Below are 16,604 nucleotides of genomic sequence, written 5' to 3'. Positions count from 1 at the left end.
GTCCATCATCCGGTTAAATGTCACAGGAGCATTGGTTAAGCCAAAAGGCATCACCAAAAACTCAAATAACCCAAAAGTCGTCCAAAAGGCTGTCTTTTATACGTCTCCCGGCGCGATTCGAATCTAATGATATCCACTCTTCAAATCAATCCTACTAAAACGTGAGGATCCGTAATCTGTCGAGTATATCATCGATCCTAGGAATCGGAAATCTGTTCTTGATGGTGATTTTGTTGAGAGCTCTATAATCGATGCACATTCTCCAAGATCCGTCTTTCTTCAAAACCAACAACACTGGAGAGCAATACGGTGAAGTACTAGGCTGGACAAGACCCTTTTCCAAGAGGTCTTTCACTTGGATCATAATCTCTTCGTTCTGGGCTCGGCTCACACGGTAAGGTGGCCGGTTTAGTGGCGTGCTTCCAGGAATCAGATCAATGGTATGATCTTCAGGACGAGCGGGTGGTAACTCCCCAAGCAGGCACTCTGAGAAGCAATCGGCATGTAAGGTGCAGCGGAATGAATGTTGTATTTTCTCAAGATTAGTGATCTTTATTTGCTCAAGGTTCCTTTTAGTTCTTAGGGAAGGAGAGAGCCTTCCGTCTTATGGAGAGTGCTATGATCACGAACAAAGTGAGTGGATATTGTGCGTGCAAGTGAATGAGACTGAGAGAAGGAGAGAAAAGAGATAACCCTCCTCCGAAGGCCCCACTCTCGTCGGCGAGAGTGGTCTAACTTTGATTGCACAAAGGTGTACAATGATGATGCATGGACTGATGCAAATGGGGACTATGTCGGTGACAACGACGGTGATGACGACGACGACTTGATGGCTGAAATCTGAGATCTTCTAACTGCTGAATTTCGGGGCTGTTTCGGTGGCTGAAAATGACTGTTTTGGCTGCGTTTTTATGGCTGAAAATGACGGTCCTTCTGCTACCAATGGGGGCTGACTCTGCTACTGTACCATAGGCTGGAAACGCTGACTTTCTGACGCGGCTAGGGCTGAAAAGCACTAACGCTGGGCTGATGTGTCCCTTGCCAAAAACGCTGGCTTGTTGGAGACCAAAAACGCTAATAGGCTGAAGTGAGAAGACGCTAGCAAAGCTGATGAATCTGCTCGCGATGGTGGCAGGGATCTGCAAACGCTAGGGTGCTGGGAGGTTGGCGATCAAGTACTGCTAGAAAACGTCAGGTCTTGGAGGGTAGGCGAGGATGGGGAAATCCAAAAACGCCAGAGTGCTGAGGGGGTACTGCTGAGAAGTTGCCTATTGAGCGGGAAGCTCTTGCTGCCTCTTCTGCCAGAAAGTGCTGACTTCGGTTTGCTTATATATTAACTTAGCAAAATTGCCCTACCTACTTTTGTTGGAAAGTCACTTAAAAATAATAAGTGAAAATACCAAAAATAGGAAAATAGCCTAAATACACTGGAAAATTGCCCTGACTGAATCTGATGGATTCTGAAGGGAATACTGATGATCATGCTGTGTGCAACCAAAGGATATGCATCTATACCAAGTGATTGGGTATGCACGGTCTACGAATAGACTCACAAAAGTGTCAGATCACTTCTAAATCTAAACTGACTGAACTGACTGAACCCTAATCATGTTGTAGCTTGTCCACGGACACATAGGGTTGGATGTGTCACGTAACATCCCCTCCTTTTCAAAGTGAGGTACTGGTACCGAACTGTATAGCGTCGAGGGAGATCGCCAATAGCATCCAGAATCCTAGAAGGGACTCTTCGCCGGCCCACTCTTATGTGTGGGTCGTGCGATACTTGAACTTCATAAAGGTCTGCAACGATTGCTTCTTTGGGCCGTGCCGAAAGCGACACAAGGTCTTCTGTGGCTTCTTCCTTGCTTCAACTTTGTCTAGAGATTTGCTTCTTTCGTCTTCAAGAATCTCCATGGCTGAAAATTCCTGAAACCATTTCCAATACAAAACCATAAACATACCCATTCCATGTAGAGTGAAGGAAAAAAATCTTGTCTTCGCTAAAGACTATGTATGCAATGTAGATGAACATAGAGACGGAGTGACAACCCGTTCATCAAACACATACAAACAATGAGATCGAATCTTTCTCTTCTGATCTAAATCAATCAACTGTGGCAATTCACAACGGAAACGCCCATGCTTGGTGCTCACACTTTCATGTGCTCGTTCGGAAACTGTGTCATGCCAAGGAAGAAACATGGAATGTTCCTTCCTTACATACATACTTTTCAGCTTTTCATGAGAAACCCGCATACATTCGTGCTCATCCATGAGAGAAACGTGCTCAACATACAATATGTCATGCCTAATAAAAGGGATCACATAACGATGCTCACTAAAATACAGGAAACGATCACGAATGAAACATTCGAACAATGCGTGCGTATCAATCATGCGAACACATAATACTTCCTGTGAGGGTTCTTTGGACCAAGGCTCGAGAGCCAAGATCGCTTCTTCTTGAATGATCGAATCGTCTTGTGGGGGTTCTTTGGACCTCGACTCGAAAGCCAAGATCGGTTCTTCGTGATTGATCGAATCTACAACGAGGTTAGCTTCGCTAGGAAAAGCATCCACTAACACATCATCCTTGTGAACAATCACATCATCTTCATGCAATTCATCATGCTTGTCTTTTTCATCCAAATCATCATGCAAATCATTATCATTCAAATCATCATGCTTCTCATAATCATGCAAGTTCTGTGTGTCATGCTGTGGAGAAAAAGAGACTGAGAGAGTCTCCTTATCTCGAATCCTTTCAATCTTGTCCTGCATATTAGCAATGAGAGATGGATAAGGAGCAATGTCCTCTCCATGAAAGACAGTAGGAGAATCACTTTCGGCATTGAGAGTTAAAGTGTTAGCCTCAAAATCAATGAGAGCGTTAGTCTCACGAAACCATCGAATGCCCAAAATCATATCACATCCTGAGAGAGGAGAAACAACAAATCTTCTAGTGAAGGCAGTCTGTTGAATTGCAAACAACACATCAAGGCACTCCTCCGTGATGAGAGCGTCCATACCAGGACGAAAGCCAGAGACCTCGATAGGAGATCTCGGACTAACTTCGAGGCGGGCTTTCTCAACAAGAGAGGAACTGATCACATCATGCATACTACCGGGGTCAAACAATATGACAAAACGGTGCCCCGACCTACGACCATAACATTTAATGAGAGATTCATCAATGGGAGGGTCCTGAGAAACTCGGGGCACACTCGTGTTATCATTCATTGTATTGACAGAGGAAGTGGGTGTTGTCGCTTAGGACATGTTCTTTTTATGTGACCCTTAATGTGACAATGAAAACAACGACCTTCCTTAAAATAAGTGCTTTGTTCTTCCGACGTGATGTAACCTCCTACAATTCCTTTGTGCTACCTTTTCATCTGGAGTAAGCTTAGGTTTAGCAATTGTGTTAGCCTTACCCTTAGATTCATTGGAAGAATTCTTTGTTGATAGACTGTTGGAAGATTGGTTAGAAGAGTTATCATTCTTACCATTCTTACCGTTCTGAGGGTTTTGAGAAGTCTACGGGGTACTTGTGGAAGTCTTGTTCTCCTTAGGCTTTCCCTTGTTGTGCTTCATCTCTTGGGCGAGAGCAATTGCTACCGCCTTGTTGAGATCCGCCGGGTCAAAGACTTCAACATCAAACTTGATGTGTTCGTCCAACCCAAAGAGAAAAGCCTCTTTGAGCTCAGCATCCGATTTTCATAATTGAGTACCTAGCTGCAAAACACGATTAGAAAAAGACATAACTGGCATACCATTTTGCTTGAGATTGCACCAATCCTCTTTCAATCGTGCAAGGTACTGAGGTGGCATAAACCGCGCCTTGAGCTTGTCTTGGAAATCAGCCCAATCGAAAGAAAGGGGCGTGAATCCGTCGGCTGCCTCTAGGTGCGCGGCTAGCTGTGCCTCTTGCCATGCGTGGTACCAATTGATGGCATCACCGGCAAGGTACATAGCTGCCGTCAAAACTTTGTTATTTCTTGTCTTCTTAGTTGTCGCAAAATAAGCATTAAATTGATGCAACCAAGAATGAATAACTATAACATCCGTCTTACCGTCATACTTACTGAAAGTCAACTTCTCTGTGACTGGATGGTTGGAATCCGCATCGTGGCTTGCGCCAGTTGATGAACTCCCACGATCTTTGGGTGGTTCGGTCTTCGAGACTAGCACGTGGGAAATAAATTCTTGAGTGCGTAGCTCCCTTTGAGCTTCACGCTCGGCATCCTTTTCTGCTTTTTGTTCTTTGTTCATCGCGCTCGCGTTCGAAAGCAAGGCAATTGGCTTCTTGTTGTGCCAGCGCAACTCCATTCACTTCTATGGTAAGGCGAGTCGCTTCTTGTTGTTGTTGTGCGTTTCTTTCATTTCGTTCCATCGTAAGGGGAGTCGTTTCTTGTTGTGCCAACATCATGTCCATCATTGACTTGACCATCATCTCCATAGGAGTTAGAACAACTTGTGGTGTAGATGGCGAAGGGGGGGGTTGGAAAAATCTCCTGGTGGGGAGAATCCTTCGTCGCCTCTCTCATGCTCATCACCTGTATGCGAAGTATCCATTCCGCTTCGGGTGACGACCATGCACTAGCATCTTTGGTTCTTAAGTTCACGAGGAACTTGGTTCTTGAGGGTCTTGGTTCTTGGGTTCTTGGGTTCTTGAGGTTCTTGAGGTGTTCTTTCGCTTGCAAACCGCGTTTGAGAAGGATCTTCTCTTCACCCGAGTTCTACTCTTTTCCGCGGGCGCACCCCTTGGCGGCCTTGCTATCACACCAAGGTTGCTTTTTCCCACCTCACGTCGATTGGCCGGCCGCTAAGTGCACGGTCCGCTCTCAATGAGTGAAAAGCGACACAAAGGGAGGCTGGACAAGCTCTTCTTTCTTGGGATTCCTGTCACTCTTCAACAAAACACGATTAGGAATCGACACGCCCAAGCCAACTTGGGGTCGTGCGACCGCAACAAGCAAAAAAAATTCTTGTGGTTCTTCCCTTGAGTAATGCAGAACGCTTCCAAAGCTCTGATACCAATGTAAGGTGCAACGGAATGAATGTTGTATTTTCTCAAGATTAGTGATCTTTATTTGCTCAAGGTTCCTTTTAGTTCTTAGGGAAGGAGAGAGCCTTCCGTCTTATGGAGAGTGCTATGATCACGAACAAAGTGAGTGGATATTGTGCGTGCAAGTGAATGAGACTGAGAGAAGGAGAGAAAAGAGATACGACACCCGAGAGGTTGTAAAACCCTCCTCCGAAGGCCCCACTCTGGTCAGCGAGAGTGGTCTAACTTTGATTGCACAAAGGTGTACAATGATGATGCATAGACTGAAGCAAATGGGGACTATGTCGGTGACGACGACGGTGATGACGACGACGACTTGATGGCTGAAATCTGAGATCTTCTAACTGCTGAATTTCGGGGCTGTTTCGGTGGCTGAAAATGACTGTTTTGGCTGCGTTTTTATGGCTGAAAACGAAGGTCCTTCTACTACCAATGGGGGCTGACTCTGCTACTGTACCATAGGCTGGAAACGCTGCCTTTCTGACGCGGCTAGGGCTGAAAAGCACTAACACTGGGCTAATGTGTCCCTTGCCAAAAACGCTGGCTTGTTGGAGACCAAAAACGCTAATAGGCTGAAGTGAGAAGACGCTAGCAAAGCTGATGTATCTGTTGGTGATGGCAGGGATCTGCAAACGCTAGGGTGCTGGGAGGCTAGCGATCAAGTACTGCTAGAAAACGCCAGGTCTTGGAGGGTAGGCGAGGATGGGGAAATCCAAAAACGCCAGAGTGCTGAGGGGGTACTACTGAGAAGTTGCCTGTTGAGCGGGAAGCTCTTGCTGCCTCTTCTGCCAGAAAGTGCTAACTTGGGTTTGCTTATATATTAACTTAGCGAAATTGCCCTACCTACTTTTGTTGGAAAGTCACTTAAAAATAATAAGTGAAAATACCAAAAATAGGGAAAATAGGCTAAATGCACTGGAAAATTCCCCTGACTGAATCTGATGGATTCTGAAGGGAATACTGATGATCATGTTGTGAGCAACCAGAGGATATGCATCTATACAAAGTGACTGGGCATGCACGGTCTACGAATAGACTCACAAAAGTGTCAGATCACTTCTAAATCTAGACTGACTGGACTGACTGAACCCTGATCATGCTGTAGCTTGTCCACAGACACATAGGATTGGATGTGTCACGTGACACGGCACGAGTGGAGAAAATCTTGGCGTTCTTTGTCAAGTTCATACATATTTGTCCTATCTCATCACTCAACTCTTTCATAAAGATCGAGTAAACAAACAGATTGGATTTCATTAACTTTGAAATGGCCGAAGCCGATATAATAGGGACAGACTCGCCCTTAAGTTTAATGTCAAGCACAATGGTTCTGCCCTTCTCTGTGGTCAATGTCGTTTTACTCGCCCGATAGACGACCACGGCGTTGTTCTTGTGGTACCAGCGAATTCCCAAGAGAACATCACAACATTCCAAAGGCAATATGTAAAAATCCTCATGCCCCAAATACCCTTGACAATGCAACCAAAGTTTGTCAATGACAGGCGTAATGGTTACGTCCCTGCCGGGTGTCGCTAGAACTACCTCCGCAAGTGGTCCCATCTGATCGGAAGTGATCTCGAGCCGCGCCGCCAATTCCGGTGAAATGAAGTTGGCTTAACTCCTCCATCAAAGAAGATCGGGGCTTCTTGGTCTTTCACTTTGCCCCAAGCTCGGCAAAGTTCTGTACTCTCGTCCAACGTGCTGGGAGCGGTACCCACGCAATCTAGAACCAGTCATATTTTCATCTTGCCTTTTCTTCCACATTCCTCAGCTGCTCTTGAACTCTCAGGCCTTTCATCGTCCTTGTCGTTCTGTTCTTTCTGTGCCTTTTTAGGGCACTTCGCGGAGATATGTCCAGTTTCCCCGCATCCAAAGCACTTCCCCTCCTTGATGTAACGAGCTCTCTCCTGAGGAGTAAGCTTGGGTCGTGCATCTATCTTTTCTGGGTTGCTCTTCCTCTTTCTACTTTTATTTGTCGAAGTCTGTTCGGCTCTTTGTGTCATGATCTCATCGGTGGGGTAGGTCAAACTGACACAGTGAATGGCAAAACCTCGTTTCGCATGACTCATCAACTCCTGAATAGAAGCTGACTTTTGTTCCAAGCAGTGATCTGGGATCTCTTTAGGAAGAACCAAGGTAAACCGTTCAATCTGTTCCTTGAACAAGATCTTCTTAAATGAAGAGGCGGGTAGAAAAGAGCTCCAGAATCTCTCACAATAAGCGTCCATTGTATCCTTCTTGGTCATCCGAAGATGGTTCCAAGCAGTTCGTATGTCACGTTCATACTCTCAAGTCAGCCAAGAAGAAATAAAAAGCCTCTTGAATTTCAGTCATTTAACTGGTGCTGTCTTGTTTAATAGAAGTGTGGACCACCAAGTTCAAGCATTCCCCTTAGAGTAAGAGGCAACTCTCTGAATCTTAGAGTGCTCTGAGTAACGCCCTCCCACGAAAACGATGTCAAACTGCTGTACAAAAGACAAAACCTTCGAAGCATCTCTATAACCAGAAAAAGTGTCAAATTTAATTGACTATCCACCTTCCTTAAACTCTCGGACTTTCTTGTTTTTTTCTTCCAGAAAGTCATACTGGTTGGCTTTATAGAAATTCTTCTCCTTTGCATAAAAGTTGTTGTCATCAGAGTCCAAACTGTCTGTAGACGAGTCCTCTATAGAACTGTTAATCACGGGGTAAGATTTAGACTTCTTTGCCTTTTCCGAAGCGTTGCTTTTTGCTTCACTTTTTGCCTTTTTGGTCTTCTTCGCTGAAGTCAGATGAGCTAGAAGGATTGTCAGAAGAAGAAGAAGAAGGAGAAGAACTGGGTACTCCTTCAAATCGAACACGCTTCTTCTGCTTTCTTGCCTTTTCAAATGTAGACTGACGACCCAAATAACCCGGGAAGTCACTGCCTTTCTTCTGCTTTTTGTCGTGCTTTTTAGCTTTGTTTTGCGCGTCAAAAAGCTGAGCATCAACCACCTCTTCTAATTCTTTCTCTGTATACTTCTTGGGAGTAGGAGGTTTCTTGAGAGCGGGTTTTCGGGGTGATTATGTGGTTTTCTGCCACTGCGTGTGCACCTCATCAAAAGAAGTCTGGCTCATATTTTGCAAATTTCGGGTCCTTCGCAAATTAAGCATCATCTTCGTTGCATCGCAGATCAATTGACGATGCTCCATCTCCTAAAGCTCCGCCTGAGTAGGCCGAGGCGGGCTTTACTCCTTGCCTGAATCTTTGTTGTGATCCCTTCCCGTATCTCCGGATGCAAAGGGAGTCGACTCATCTTTGCCTGAAGCCATAGGTGCCGCAGAAAAAAAATTAGGGATCAGATTTCCCGTGGAAGAGAAATAGGTCGTGCTCTGATACCACTGTAACAGACATGGACACACCTAGTCGAGAATCTACCATGAGACCACAAATAGTCACTTCAAATAGTTCACAGTTCACAATGGATTCGACACTCGCCCGGTGGAGTTCCGTGCCTAGAGATAATGGCCCCAAAGACTTGCGCCCCTTTCGGTATTTCTTTTTGTATTAATCTGTGTTCAAAGTACAAGAGTGCGGGTAGGCGCTCACACTCAGACTCTACGTCCAGATGCTCTGAGTTGTGAGGCTTGCTCACATATTTAAAGGTTACAAGGGATGCCAAAAGCAGAGCCCAAAAGCTGGTTAACTCAAAAGCTTAGTAAAATAAAGCAGATTCCTTCTTTTTATCTCCCAAGCCATTCTTTGGCAATAAAGCAAGCTTTTAATAAATTAAAGCTCTAACTCTCTCTATCTCTTGCGTAGCCAAAAGCAACCAAAACTGGCATTGATTCTGCCCGCAAAAAGCGACGCCAAACACGGACGTCCGTACAGCCTGGCCACATAGCAGATTTCCGCAGTTCACGCCGCCTTTTCCGGCGGCCAGACACGTCAGCATTTTCAGGGCAGCCACGTCATTATTACCGTCCGGCATCCACAAGAGAGTATGTGTGTGTGTTGTGGCACGCCACGTCACCAGTTTGTGACACCAACCCCTTCCCCTTTTCTCTTGCTGCGTTTCTAAAAGACTAGAGCCTAAAAGGCTTTGGGAATAAAAATTATAGTGGCTTGAAAGAGGGAACCACAAGCAGTGTGGGGCACGAGTGTGTGCGAAGCCCATTGCGTGTGGAGTTCCCTTTGTGGTAGAATTGAATCAGCTTGGATCTTTTGCGGCTTGGTTTGTCCGGACATTTTTTGGAGTGCGAGAAGGTACCCAATTACCAAATCTTGCAACTTCAATATGTCCCTACCTTGCTCGAGGCGCGATGACATCGACCAAAACCAACCAAAAGCTATGGATAACGAATCGTCAACCATGCATCGGCACAGTTCTCAAGGAACCTGACAAATTGTTTGGCTCGAGTTTGTGAAGTCAAAAGCAAATGGAGGAGTTCGCTAGAGGACAGTGGCAAAGGTCAGTTGGACAAGGATGGCAGTACCTGTACTCAGTTAGCTACCTTGGTACCCACGAGGTACGACCAGAGTTGTTATAAATGTGACTTTACGCTTTGTTTGGCTCGAGAGTTTGAAGCCAAAGGCAAAAGAAGGAACTCGCACGAAGACAAGGATAAAGGCAAGCTGGACAGAGATTACGGTAATAAAGATTTGGTAGAGGAGATCGACATGGCACAAGTGGCGGTGGCCATAGTGGCCTCGACGTCAGATTTCTAATCAAATGACAGGTGTCACCACTAGCTTCAGCCAGAGAGAGGCTTATGAGTGGCAGAGAGGGGCAAGCAATGCTCCCTATGATTAATTTGGACCCTTGTGTTGGAGTTCAAGTTATTGGTGTTTGGACCCGTAGATCGGAGTTCAATTGTCACGTGACACATCCAACCCTATGTGTCCGTGGACAAGCTACAGCATGATCAGGGTTCAGTTCAGTCCAATCAGTCTAGAATAAAAAGTGATCTGGCACTTTTGTGAGTCTATTCGTAGACCGTGCATGCCCAGTCACTAAGTATAGATGCATATCCTCTGGTTGTACACAGCATGATCATAAGCATTCCCATCAGATCCACCAAAATCCTTCAAGGGAATTTTCCAGTGCATTTAGCCTATTTTACCTATTTTTGACATTTTTCACTTATTATTTTTAAGTGACTTTTGTTGGAAAGTAGGTAGGGCAAATTGAGTAAGTTTGTATAGCAAACCTAGACTAGCACTAAATGGCAGAAGAGGCAACAGGAGCCAAGAGGCAACAGGAGCCAAGCTCAGCAGGCAACTTCTCAAGCAAGAGCTTGGCGGTTTCCCCCTCCAAGCAAGAAGAACCATCCCCCATTGGCGTTTTCTCCAGCAAGTAGCCACCGCCATCAAATCCTTGCCCTAGCGTTTTACATCCAGCATCATCGCCAGAAGCAAGCCCAAGCCTAGCGTTTTTGCAAGTTTCATCGCCGGCAAAGCTGCAACACATCAGCGTTTTCAGCCATTGCCATCGCCACAGAACCCCCCATGCCTAGCGTTTTTGGTCACAACAAGATTTAGCCCTAAAGAGTAGCAGATTCAGCCCGGAAAGACCAGCAGTTTCAGCCTTTAAGAACCTCAGTTTTCAGCCCTAAAACCTGCAGATTTTCAGCGACAAAGATCATCAGAAAGCAGCCCCAAATCAGCGTTTTGGATTTGCAGCAGATTTCAGCCCATAGTGTTTTTGGACAGCAGATAAAAGATTGCAGATGTCAGCCCTTAGGTCAGTCTCGCCGTCACCGTCGTCATCACCGACATAGCCTAGACTTGCATCAGTCACATGCATTCAGTTTGTACCAGTTTGTGCAATCATACGTAGACGACTCTCGCCGACGAGAGTGGGGCCTTCGAAGGAGGGTTTTACAACGTCTTTGGTGTCGTATCTCTCTTCTCTCTCTATCTCTCAGTTTCATACACTTGCACGCACAGTGTCCATTCACTTTGTTTGTGATCATAGCACTCTCTCATTAAGAACGGAAGGCTCTCCCTTCCATAAGAACAAAAGGAACCTTGAGCACAGTTCGGAGCACTCATCTTGAGCAAAACGCAAACATTCATTCCGCTGCACCTAACATTGGTATCAGAGCTTTGGCAGTGTTCTGTATCACTCAAGGAAAGAACCACAAGAATCACAAGATTTTTTTTTGCTTGTTGCGGTCGCACGAACCCAAGTTCGCTTGGTCGTGTCGATTCCTAATCGTGTTTTTGAAGAGTGACAGGAATCCCAAGAAAGAAGGGCTTGTCCAGCCTCCCCTTGTGTCTCTTTTCACTCATTGAGAGCGGACCGTGCACTTAGCGGCCGGCCAATCGACGTGAGGTGGGAAAAAGCAACCTTGATGTGAGCGCAAGGCCGCGAAGGGGTGCGCCTGCGGAAAGGAGTAGAACTTGGGTGAAGAGAAGATTCTTCTCAAACACAGATTGCAAGCAAAAGAAAACCTCAAGACCCTCAAGAACCCAAGAACCCAAGACCCTAGTGCAGGTCATCACCCGAAGCGGAATGGATACTTCGCATACAGGTGGTGAGCATGAGAGAGGCGATGCGCACTAATAAAAAGAGAAAAATGCTATAACCTTTCTATCACCCAAGTGTGGTAGATTGGTTATGCCATTTCCCTCTTGAATAACACGTCTTGAGTTCACAACTCTCCTCGTTGGATAGATCTTTAAGGTCTTATGGGATAGTTTCCTACGCCGTTAAAATACTCTTCTTCTTCTTCTTCTTCTTCTTCTTCTTCTTCTCTCTCTCTCTCTCTCTCTCTCTCTCTCTCTCTCATCTTCTTATTAAGGTAAAAATCTCAAGGGCATAGCCTCAAAATAAATAGACAATGTCAATCATCCCAACGGTATGGTCCCAAAAATCCATAAAAAGTACAAAAAGTCCAAGACAATTCTTGATTCTCAATCTCTAAAATCTCCTAACATATACATTTACGCAATCTCTGAGAGTCGGAAGACTTCCTCGGAAATTGTTGTACCTTCATGTAGCTCTATTAGAGATGATATTCCTCTTGTTGTACTAATGACATAGTATGAGGGAGCCCTGAGGGCTTAGAAGAAACATGTGGAATCTTTGTCAAGGAAGAGCAAGCCTGAAGAGGTGGAACAGGTGGAGGATCCTTGCGCCAATATACCTGCCTGAAAAGAGGCATCTTCATCTGCCTCTGTTGCCTCTTTTTGCTTTTCTTGGTTTCTCTCCTCCAAGGTCTCTCTGCCTCTAACCTCCTAGACCTTGACTCTGTGTGTCTCTCCTCTAGCTCTGTACTTGTCTTACTTTGGACACTCTATCCTCCTAGTGCATCCATCTCTCAAATGACCCGCTCTGCCACATACAAAACACTGTCCTGGTAACCAATAAAGAATACTCGCTATTGTATATCACCTCCATGTATAACAGAAAGAGAGATGAAGCGAGGAGGATACTTCACGAGAGAGGGGTGAAGAATCAATTTGAGGATGGGAGTGTATACACCATTAGTTGGTGCACCATGTTCACTGAGATGAGAGAGAAAGAGAGAGAGAGAGGTGGCGAATAATTCCAGGTGCGCGTCCATCGTCTCAAGAAAGCATGACAGCGCTCCTCTGCTGCCCTAGAGGAGCCTCCTGAGGTATCCCACTGACTACAAAGAGTGTGCACCGTCTCTGTCCAAATTCTACTGAGTGTATCTGTTGAAATGGAAGGCTGACCATCAATAACATGCAAGCATCCAGTCTTCCAAATCATCCATAAAGTAACTGCAACCACGATGGCGAAAATGATCTCATGAGGATGTGGCTCAAAGGCATGTATGGTAGCTGGAAACATGTCCAGAGTGCCTCGTTGGTAACCAAAATCTATCAACAAAGAAATTATATTCTCTCCTTCCCCCTCAAAAGTAAGACAAGAACCTGAGAGTTGTAACAGCCAATGAACCCCAGCCCAAGAGGCAAAGCCTGTGTGAACACCGATACAATGGAGCAGAGCACAAACTGCATGCCAGACCATATGAGCATGAGATCAAACCCAAAGAAGTGGCTAATAGTCTCGTCTGTATGGAAGGCGCATCACAAACAAGTCCAATCATGGCCAGAACTGCCAGCCCATGTCCCTACCAGCAAACAGTGATTCATCAACCACAGGAAATACAATATATGGCAGCTGATCCGAAAATACAAGAGGAAGGTCCAAAATCTGAACATGAAGGCATGAGATAGGCCACCATCCAACCAGGACTCCAATCGTAAGACCAATAATCCAAACGCTGCTGCCTCAAAATAATATGGCAAACCAACTCTACTCAAAAGAAGATATTGTCTGATGCTGATCTGCAGCTGGGGGCCAACAGCACTTCCCCCGGTCCCATGATAACTGTGAGAGAGCTCTAGCCTCCCACATCCATAACCGCCACAAGTGGACAGCAGTGGATGAGAATACGAGGAGAATACTGGATCCACCACGTGGTGTTCCCCCCCCCCCCCCCGCCCCCCCAATAGAGTCCCAACCAGCCAAAGAGCAGGAGTCCTCAGGTAAAATGGAAACGAACTCCAACAGCCCATGAGTACCCTCTGTGACTGAATCAGAATCCATTGCACCCAAAGCGAGTGAGCGGTGTCAAAAAGACTCCACCATCTAGCATGGGTAGGGAGATCAACTGTGCCCTGTATCACCTCTCGCAAAAATGAGGGGAATTGCAGCATCAATCTCTGCAATCTGAGCATGTATCCCTCCAGCAAATATAAGGACAGAATGGGAATTATCCACCTACTGTCTTTGTCACGTATACTATACAAATGCATGATGGGGGATCATCAACCTAGAACTAGCATGGTCACACGCATGATACAAACGTTCATCAATATCGACACTGATTGTAGTTTTGTGAGGGTGCTCTAAGTGGCTTACCATGCGGGACAATGAAAGGGCCTGGATGTATAATTGCGAGCTGATTTATGATATGATCACATCAATGGATACCAAAGTTTGAGATTGAACATCCATCTGTTTCTAATAATCTAGCACAAGGCCAACAATAGAAGACTTCTTTGCAGTCTTATGCTGCTTCATACCAAAGTGAAGCATTAAATAGCCACTCAGATGCTGATAAGGCCAAATTTCATTCAGAGAAGTGTCAAATCCTTTTGCTGCAGCTTCCGTAAAACCAGAGGCTTGGCCGAAGAGCTCAGTGGCCACCAGATTCCATTGGTGATGCTTTCTATATTGCAAGATTGTTCTGTACTTCCTCCCAACACTTGAAGAGTTGAACGCAAAGCTCCACAGCAGTCTCCCCCTACCGATTCCTACACCGTCTTGGGTTTCTTGGGTACCTCATGCAAAATGCTTTTCTAACCAGAATGAGAATCTGAAGTACCTTGGGATCGTGACTGCCAGAGGAGGCATAGGCGGAGGATTTGACATTGAAAGACGCAGAAAGAGCCCCTGCAAGCGCTCCAAGGGCACCCCTCCTCCCACAGCACGCACAACCGGAAGCTGGAATGCTCGCTGCATTGTGAGAAAGCTCCTGTGACTCTTCGCTAGTCGTAAGAAGCGTTATAGCTCTACGTCCACAGCGAGGCCGAGGACCGTGGAGCCCAATTTCATTGCCGCGACTATAGCTAATACAATTACACAGACGAGTACCCAAGAAGCTCACGTCCATTTTTTACTTCGTTAGCTCGTTAGAACAGGATGTTCGTCCACGTGGCCGCGACTTTTTAACAGACAATACGCAGCAGCGTTCTTAGAGCCAGTTCACGTGAGGGATGGGGAAGGGAATGGTCAGTATATAGTCATACTGACCATTCCCCGTAATATTGACCACCCAATGGCGATTGGCAGAGGCCGGGGGCCATGGTGGGAGTCAATATTATGGAATGTTCAGTAAATGATCATTCCCAGGCGTTAAGGTCGTTGGGAGGCGGGCCACATGGATCACATGCTGACGATTGCAAAGCTGCGCACTCACTCTCTGAACACTCACATGGTGTTGACGACTACAGAGCTGCACACTCACGTGCTGACAATAGCAGTTTACAGAGCTGCAACGCTACAGACCCTGATTTTCCCATGGCCGATGTGTCGCACCCTGATGTGATTCCTAGCACTAACTTGGCAAGAAATCATTCGATTATGCAGGTAGCAATTACGCTGGCTGATGTGGCGTGCATCCAGCTCTTGCAGCACTGGATTTTGCACAGTAACGGACAGTGAATGTATGGCTCGGATTGTTTGCCCGCCGACCAGCGACCTTGACGGTTGCGCAGATGTTCGCAACCGGCAACCTGAGCATTTTTTGTTCCCATGAGAACTGTGAGACGATGATCTCTGTTGTCATTTTTCTTTCTTTTTCCACTTCTTTTCTCCTTGTTGGGGTTTGTCGCTTTCTGTGGCTGCACCCTACCAGGAGGAGCAGCACTGCAATCTGTGCGCAACATGTTCGCAGTACTTTGTGTGATTTTCCTCATGGGAACTTGCATGGTTGGCAACTTGTTGCGCACAAGTTGTGAACTAGCTCTCAGATACGTGCAGTTGTTTATAGCACGCACGCAGCAGGTTTTTCACTTGGTTGATTCAAAAATCTCGAAAGACGTTCGTCCACGTGAGCAAGACTTCTTAAAAGGCAAAATCAGACAACACGCACGCAACAGTGTTTTTACGATGCGCCATAGCACGCACGCAACAACTTTTTACGATGCGCACAATTGTTCATAGCACGCACGTAGAAACTTTTTTAATCGACGATGAGCACATATCTTATATGGGTGAAGAGAATTCAAGATGAGATTGCTGGTCAGGGTCTGTTGAAAAAGCATGTTGTACTTTGCAATGCTTTGATTGATACATGTGTCAAACGTGATTTCCTTACAAAAGCACAAAAAGTTCTTCATGATTTTTTTTGTCCAGAATGTAGTCTCTTCAAATGCATTCATTGCAGGTTGTGTTGAGGAAGCTTTTTCGATGACAACAAAATGGTAAATACAATTTTGTATGAATGATAAGTATGCACACAATAGTGACATCGAATAAATAAAAAAATAGCACATGTAAATTTTCCCTCAACCTCACTTCAATTCAATACAAATGTAGTTAATAAAGCACTTTAGTTACTTTGCTAGTGATAGATAACCCTTCGAAAATCTGGCTCCTCATTCTGCCACGTCGGACATGGTCGTTCCTTTGCTTTGCATGACATTCAAAAATCTGGTTGCTTGTTATGCCATGTTGGAGATGGCCATTGCTTTGCTTTACATAGCATCTTCGTAATTCTTAATTGCCGAGTTATTTTTATCAACTGCTTGCATTAGCATTCTATAGAGAATCTCCACATCTTGCTTTATATAGTGAATCTCCATCAGCTATCTCTCACACACAATCTGCTCCAGCATCTCCAGCATTGTTCTTATGGGGGAACCATAACATGAAGATAATAATGAAGCAAAATATCCTTTACTTCCATTAAATCTATAGAATCCATTAGCAAACAACGTTCAACACATACATAGGAATCAGGAATTTGTCAGGCGATTGCATTTTTGAATACAAACTGAAAACTGAATACGCTGAAAACTGGAATTCGACATTGC

The 16,604-nt window shown here is 45.4% G+C and overlaps 1 protein-coding gene across 8 annotated transcripts in view; it reads right to left on the bottom strand.

Annotated features, from left to right (window-relative positions):
* Positions 1-14,704, bottom strand: part of LOC147439009 (uncharacterized) — a 66,777-nt gene extending 52,073 nt beyond the window's left edge. For 5 of the 8 annotated variants that reach the window (XM_086484955.1, XM_086484957.1, XM_086484959.1 and 2 more), the window contains exon 1: positions 14,393-14,704. In XM_086484955.1, coding sequence (XP_086341081.1) covers positions 14,393-14,680 — 288 coding nt within the window. In that variant the 5' untranslated portion in view covers positions 14,681-14,704. The remainder of the gene's footprint in view (positions 1-14,392) is intronic. The other 3 variants (XM_086484960.1, XM_086484961.1, XM_086484958.1) reach the window with 2 other exon arrangements.
* Between the last annotated feature and the right edge of the window lie 1,900 nt (positions 14,705-16,604).

The sequence above is a fragment of the Adiantum capillus-veneris genome, chromosome 16 (genome assembly GCF_014529385.1).
Source record: "Adiantum capillus-veneris isolate H3 chromosome 16, ASM1452938v2, whole genome shotgun sequence".
Classification (NCBI taxonomy): Eukaryota; Viridiplantae; Streptophyta; class Polypodiopsida; order Polypodiales; family Pteridaceae; genus Adiantum; species Adiantum capillus-veneris.
This window is presented reverse-complemented; position numbering and strand designations above follow the sequence as displayed.